The following is a 7,597-nucleotide window of genomic DNA, read 5'->3' on the forward strand; positions in this document are numbered from 1 at the left end:
CAAAAGTAAAGTAATAAGAAAATAGAAAATTAGGGCCCTTCTAGTGTTTGTTAGTATTCTGAATCGGAAACAAAGTCAATTCTTATGTGAATTTATTTTTAACAAAAGTCATTGTTTAGAAGATTTTTCTTTTTAATTTGTTTTTGAAAATAAATTACCTTATTTTTTACTACTTACAGTGATGTTCAAAAAAGTTTTGATAAAACATTTTATAATTACCTGATTGGAAATTTGAATTTATTTTTTAAGAATGGATAACTTTAGCTTTATATGAAATTTTAAGAAGAAATACAATTCAGAAGTGGAATTTCTTACAAAGCTTTTTCCTTTAACGAATTGATGAGAAGTTGGAAAGATGCTAATTGTGAGTAATATCTGTTTGTCCACCTTTCTTTGACATTCCTTTATTCGAGTCTTTTACAAATTCAACCATCTAGATGTTCACAGTTGAACTTCGGTTTGAAATTGTTAAATCATTTTAAAAAATTGGGTCTTCAAGTCCAAATAAAATTCGTTCAATTCGTGATTTTTGTGTTGAGGCAAAATTTCACATTTTGAAATAGATAATCTCTAAGTGATTAGTGGAAAGCCAAAAGAGTGAATTTTTGGTGCAGTTTATGGGCTACCTGTGGTATCATCAGGCTGTATTTCGCCAAGCAGTAACCATGACATGTATTGGATATTAGTGAAATGACAGCAGAAGTTTTTAGGTAAAACAGTAAAGACATAGAGCTAGACATGTAACACAGCCAGGGAAATTACTGCCTTCAGGATATCTCGCATATGACCGCCAAATTCATGTGGTTTGTAACCATTCATAAGAGAAAATTTGCCACACTAATGAGATTTGAACTTAATAATAAATCCACGTCTTTCTAAAAACAGACCATCGAATATAAATATGAGATGGAAGTCGTAACATTTCGTTTCGCACTTTTTACATTTTATTAAAAAAAAGAGATTGGGATGCGACCCACACTGATAAATTCCCTTCCTGTCTGTCATTTGTCTTGTTTAAAAGTTTGTAGGTTTAGAAGAAATAGTAAAGTTTGAAAGTCTAGTTTTGTTAAATCGATTTTTAGTCGAAAGCAAATGTTTATCAATTTTAGAAGCATTTCTTAAAGTTTTACAAATTGGAGGAATGAAATTAATTTGAGAGATATCAAGAACTAAAAATTAATTTTTACCAAATTTGCGTACTATTTCTTGTAAGTTTTATTTTTATTGAAAAAACGGACTGTTGGAATTTTATAAAAAAACTACCGAATTTAAAAAAAATTAAAGGCAATATTTTTAATTTTTGAAAAGCTATTTGAGTCGAAAGTAAATTTTTACCAAGTTCTAGTATTGTTTTTTTTTACGTTTTCATTTTTTGTAAAAAAAACTGTGAATTAGATTTGTCCCAAAATTTTACTCAATGTTGACAACAATATTTTTTAAAAGATAAAAATAATTTAAAACCAATATGTATCTTAAAGTTTTGAAAAGATATTTGAGTTGAAAATCAATTTATACCAACATTTGTTAATTTGTTTTGAGGTTTTTTTTGTCAAAAAACTGTCAATTCGATTTTTCTTAAAATTTTACTGAAAGCTGAAAACAATATTTTGTGAAAGATAAAAGTAGTTTAAAGCCAATAGCTCAAAGTTTTGATAAGATATTTGAGTTAAAATTCAATTTTTACCAACTTTTGTAATTTTTTTTTGTTGAGGTTTTTACTTCTTGTAAAAAAAAACTGTAAATTCGATTTTTCTCAAAATTTTACTGATTATTGACAACAATACTTTTTAAAAGCTAAAGGTAGTTTAAATGTCTTAAAGTTTTGTAAAGATATTTGAGTCGAAAATCAATGTTTACAAAAATTTAATAATGTTTTTGTTTCGGTTTTAGGGACCTTGAAACGTGTAGAAATGTCAAAATTTTCAATTTGAAAAATCGGACCTATTACAATAACTTCCTATGGGAAGTTTAAAAAGAGGCTGGGAATCGACCCACACTGATAAATTGCCATTTCGTCTGTCGATTTGCCTTGCTTAAAAAATTGTAGGTTTTCAGGTTGGTTTAAAAAAGTGGTCAGTTGAATTATTCTTAGAATTTTTAAAATTACCAACAATATTTTTCATATAAAGAAATAGTTTATCTTGAAAGTCTAGTTTTTTTGAATAGATTTTTATTAGAAAACAATTTTTTATCAAATTTGCGCATTTTTGTAGATTTTAACATACTGTTATACTTAAAAAAAAATAACTGCTGACTATCGAAAACAATATTTTCTGTGAAATTAAAAAAAAATTGAAAACAATATTTTTAATTTTTGAAAAGCTATTAGAGTCCAAGTAAAACTTTACCAAGTTTTAGTATTGTTTTTTTTGTTAGGTTTTTATTTTTTTGTAAAAAAAACTGACAATTCGATTTTTCTCAAAATTTTAATGAATTTTGACAACAATATTTTTTAAAAGATAAAATTAGCTTAAAGCTAATATGTCAAAATTTTGAAAAGATATTTGAGTCGAAAATCAATTTTTACCATTTTTGAGTAATGATTTTTTTTTAAGTTTTTATTTTTTATAAAAATTACTTTTAATTCGATTTTTCTAAAAATTCTACCTGATGTTAAAAACGTTTTTTTGCACAAAACTGTTTTTATTCAGTTTTTTTGATTTATAAAAAAAACCCGTTGATTGGATTTTTTTCTAAAAATGTTTACGTTTGGTACGTTTCAATATATAATATTAAATTTAATTTAAGTCTCTAGCGTCAATGCTTCGTAAGATATTTAGGGTTAATCAAAATTTTCATCTTTTTTTATAAACTGCTATGGAAAAAAAAAAACCACACACGCAATTTTCTTCAGAGCCCTTTCTGCATTGTTCTGCCTTATTATCTGTATAACAAAATTTATTTGAAGTCGATATCTCTTCTGGTTCTTGAGCTATGGACGACGAAAAAACGTCGCGAACGTACACGCACGCACAGACATCTTTCTTAAAATCTTTTATTTCGACTCTAGGGACCTTGAAATGTCGAGAAAGTCAAAATTTTCAATTTGACAAATCGCTACCATAAACAAACTTTGAGAAGACATATTTCCTTAGGATTTTGTCCTTTAAAGGTCCAAGAAATGTCATTAAAAATTGAAAGAAAATTTTACCCACGGCAGCTCCATTATATTATTTTTTTTTCGTAATTTGAATATGAGGTTATGAATGAAACATTAACCTTTAGATCTTAGGTTATTAAAGTTATGTGTAGTAATTTAAAAGAAACAAATTAGACAGAATAGTAATCTTCTAATTTAAAAACTTAAAACTTTCAACTGAAAACCAGTCCATTTATTTGTTTGGAGCTATGAACCCTACAATTAATAGTAAAAATTAAGCATTGAATAAGTATTAAGTTACAATCTTTTAAAATAAATTCTATTAACTTCAATGGACGACAAGGTCCCTAAAGGCTAGTAAACACCGTTTAATTATTTATTTTTGAAATTTTAAGGGGGTATATTTTAAAAACCAAAAGTGATTGATTTTTGAAATTTCAATAAACAGCCGAGTACCGCAATAGAACCACCTCGAACTACGTGGTGCTGCTTAGTCTTTTGATGGAAAAGGGTAAAGGGTTCCACTCTCTTATGATAAACAAAACATTGACGTTAAGAGTCTCTGCAATCAAATCATGTTTGCAATATATAAAAGACTGAGACTAGTTCAGAAAATTAATTTCTTGAAACGGTAGGAAAGTTCTTTGTTTATTATTATCTTATAAAGTGTTTTTAGGGACGAATGCTGTCGAATCGTTTGAGGTATTTTTTAATTGAAAAAATTAGGTTGTTTTCTAATTGAAACCAAATGTGCTAAGGTGTTTAATGATTTGTAAGGATCCATACATCTTGCTAATAATTGTGAAATATCGTATATGAGGTCACGTACGTTGGATGTTAAAATAAAACACACTTATTGGACAAGTACCTTTCTTTTATTAATCTTTGATTTGAACTGACTTTGGCTGGACGTTGCCAGCATAATATAACATTCTGCCCCCATTAAAGTTCACTTTAATTAATAGGTAGTTTAGATATTTTTACGATGGGACGTTTGAGTTCTCACAGTTTTGTACGCAAGGTAACTGCTCGCACCATTTCATCTTTTCCTGGATGTACTTCGGTTATACGCCCAAGAAGCCAAGCAGTTGGAGGCAGGTTATCTTCATGTACAAGGACTAAATCGTCAACTGCGACATTCTTATGTTCCTTTCTCCATTTAGGGCGTTGGTTAAGTTCATGTAAATAATCGCGTGACCATTGTTTCCAATATGATTGAACTATCCGCTGAATTTGTTGCCATCGGTTAAGTCTTTGTGGGTTTGTTTCTAAAAGACTCTTTTCTGGAAGTGCGGTTATAGCAGTGCCTATTAAAAAATGACCCGGAGTTAAAGGGTCCAAGCTGCTTGTATCGGAGTCACTGATTTGAGATATCGGGCGGGAATTAAGAATTCCCTCAATTTGTGTTAGTAGTGTGGCCATCTCTTCAAATGTTAGCACAGCATCACCTATTACACGCTTTAGATGTGTTTTTACTGCTTTGACACCTGACTCCCACAATCCGCCAAAGTGGGGTGAAACAGGCGGGATGAAGTGCCACTGGCACTCGTTTTTTGATAAAAATGTGGATATGATGTTGTTAAAATCTGTTGATAAAACCATCTTATAAAGTTCTGAGAGCTTTCTTTTAGCACCAATAAAATTGGTCCCATTATCGCTGTATATTCCAGCTGGAATTCCCCGTCGCGAAATGAAACGTTTTAATGATGCAATGAATGCATCTGTTGTTAGATCGGATACCATCTCCACGTGTATTGCCTTTGTACTGAAACAAACGTACAGTGCGATGTATCCTTTACTTGTTTTTGCACCTCGACCCTTGTTGAGACGAATTTTGATGGGACCAGCGTAATCTACGCCGCAATGCAAAAAGGGCCTGCTTGGATGTAGTCGTTTTTCGGGCAGGCTTCCCATAAGTTGTTGTTGTTTGATGCGTTTAAGTCGAAAACAGTTCAGACATTTGTATATATAATGACGAATTGTGCTTCGTCCCCCAATAATCCAGTATCGTTGCCGCATGATGGAAAGGAGAAGGGTCGGGCCTGGATGCAAATATCGTTTGTGATACTGATCTATCAAGAGAGACGTTATTAAGTGTTTCTTTGGGAGTATGACTGGATGCTGTGCGTCGAAATTGCATAACGAGTTGTGAAGTCGACCTCCAACTCGCAGAATACCATCACCATCGATGAACGGAAAGAGCGATGAAAGTTTGCTACATCCGTTAACTGATTTGCTCGTTTTAAGACTCTTAAATTCTTTGGCGAATTCTACTTGTTGTACCCAGCGAACGAAGCTAGTTGTAACAGTTTTTATTTCATGTGTCGAAAGTAAGCTGAAAGCAGGCAAAGGTGTTATAATATCAAGTTTTTTTTGTATTACCTTGAATTGTAGAATGCTTCTAAGCCGCAACCAATACGCCATCATGCGAACGATTTTGTCAAATGAAGATGATGTCGTCAGTATCTTCTCCAATACGGAATCTGACTCAGTTGTATGGAAAACTTGAAAGTTGATTCTTTTCTCTTCATTTTTTGTTTGGTATGATGATGATGACTGTTGCGAAGGCCAATATGATTTAGGTTGAATTAACCACATTGGACCCTGCCACCAGATAGATGAAGATTTCAGAGTTTTAGGAGATGCACCCCTTGATGCTATGTCAGCTGGATTGTCTTGTGAGGGAACGTAGTGCCACCAATCAGCTTGACATATGTTTAATATTGCTGCGGTTCTGTTTCCGACAAAAGTTGTCCACCGCCGAGGCTGGGAGTTCAACCAACTCAATACTATTTGAGAATCTGTCCATGCTGTCATGCTTTGTATTTCATTATTTAAGGCTTTTCGTATAGACTCAAAAAGCCTTGCAAGTAGGAGAGCTCCGCAGAGCTCAAGACGTGGAAGTGATTGCTGTTTCAGTGGAGCTACCCTAGTTTTTGCAGCGACAATTTTGACGTGTATATTTCCTTGATCCTCTGTTCTGCAGTAAATGACGGCTGAATATGCTGTCTCTGACGCGTCACAGAAACCGTGGAGCTCGCAACTTCTTAGATCTCTTGTATGAATCCATCGGTCTACCTTGATGTTCTTAAAATATTTGAATTCTTCTGTAAAGATACACCACCTTTCAGCCAACCTTTCAGGAACGATGTCATCCCATTCTAGTTTTTTTCCATTTGGTTGCTCTACCCAGAGTTGTTGGAAGAGGATTTTTAAGGCAATGGTTGCAGGTGACAGTAAACCGAGTGGATCGAAGATTTTTGCAGACTCCGATAAGATTGAACGTTTGGTAATTGAAAGTTTATTGGTTAACGATGCATGGAAACTAAAATAATCACCGTCTGGGTTCCAGTATAAGCCTAAAAGTTTTGTGGGCTCAGAATCAAAATCAATACATTCCGTGTCTCTTTTGTCAGGAGCAATCTTCTTGATGAATTCTTTAGAACTGCTTTTCCATTTACGAAGTTCAAATCCTCTTCCTTCTAATACGTTCTCCAGCCCCTCTCGAATATTTGTTACTTCTTCTTCACTGTCTGCCCCCGTCAGCAAATCGTCTACATAGAAATGATTTTTGATTATATGTGATATGATAGGATGGGTTGAAATGCAATCATTCGCGATTTGAAATAAAGCCCGAGTAGCAAGGAATGGAGCTGAAGACGTGCCATACGTCACAGTTGTGAGCCAATAATCTTGTATTTTATTTGATAAATCATCTCTCCACACAATTCTTTGATAGTTCCAATCTTGAGAGTCTATTTGAATTTGTCTGTACATCTTGGTCACATCTGCGCTAATTGGTATCTTAAATTGTCGAAAGTTAATCAAAATTGAAAAAAGATCTCGTTGAATGGTAGGACCAACCCCCAGGATATCGTTTAAAGACACATTAGACGACGTTTTACGCGATGCATTAAAAACAACTCTTAACTTTGTAGTTGTACTTGAAGGTTTTAGAACTGAATGATGAGGTAAGTAAAAACATTTGTTGTCAGCAATGTTGACTTCACTGTGGGGGATTTTCTGCATATGCCCCATGGCAATGTATTCATTCATAAAGTTACGATATTGCTGATACAGGTTGGGATCTCTAACTAGACGACGCTCCATAGAGAGAAGACATGATACTGCTGTTTGCCTCGAATTGCCAAGACACTGAGGTGATTTTGTAAATGGCAAGCGTACAGTAAAGCGACCGTCGGAGTTGATGCGAAGGTGAGTTTTAAAGTGAGTCTCACAATGCATCTCCTCATCGGTATATTGACTTCTTGTATCTGAGATTTCTTCTATCTCCCAAAATTTTGTTATTGATTTTTCGATGTCACAGTTAACGGTTACTTGATAAGACTTTGGATTTTCTAGGTGATTGTTAGATTGATAATGTGGACCAGCAACAACCCAACCAAATATAGTATTTTGGAGGATTGGCTCGTGAACTGAATATTTAATCTGTCCATTCTTAAGTACATCGAAAAAGTGATCAGCGCCTATGAGTAT

At 33.2% G+C, this 7,597-nt stretch overlaps 2 protein-coding genes across 2 annotated transcripts; both read right to left on the reverse strand.

The window, feature by feature from the left end:
* Nucleotides 1-4,102: 4,102 nt before the first annotated feature.
* On the reverse strand, nucleotides 4,103-5,119 carry LOC129947450 (uncharacterized). The gene has a single exon (XM_056058049.1). The coding sequence runs from the start codon at nucleotides 5,117-5,119 to the stop codon at nucleotides 4,103-4,105; it is 1,017 nt and encodes a 338-aa protein (XP_055914024.1).
* Nucleotides 5,120-5,417: 298 nt separating this feature from the next.
* LOC129947533 (uncharacterized) lies at nucleotides 5,418-7,345 on the reverse strand. Its single transcript, XM_056058165.1, has 2 exons — nucleotides 5,483-7,345; nucleotides 5,418-5,435 (listed from the first exon to the last, which is right to left on the reverse strand). The coding sequence occupies exons 1-2, from the start codon at nucleotides 7,343-7,345 to the stop codon at nucleotides 5,418-5,420; spliced, it is 1,881 nt and encodes a 626-aa protein (XP_055914140.1).
* Between the last annotated feature and the right edge of the window lie 252 nt (nucleotides 7,346-7,597).

This window comes from Eupeodes corollae, chromosome 1 (assembly GCF_945859685.1).
Source record: "Eupeodes corollae chromosome 1, idEupCoro1.1, whole genome shotgun sequence".
Lineage (NCBI taxonomy): Eukaryota > Metazoa > Arthropoda > Insecta > Diptera > Syrphidae > Eupeodes > Eupeodes corollae.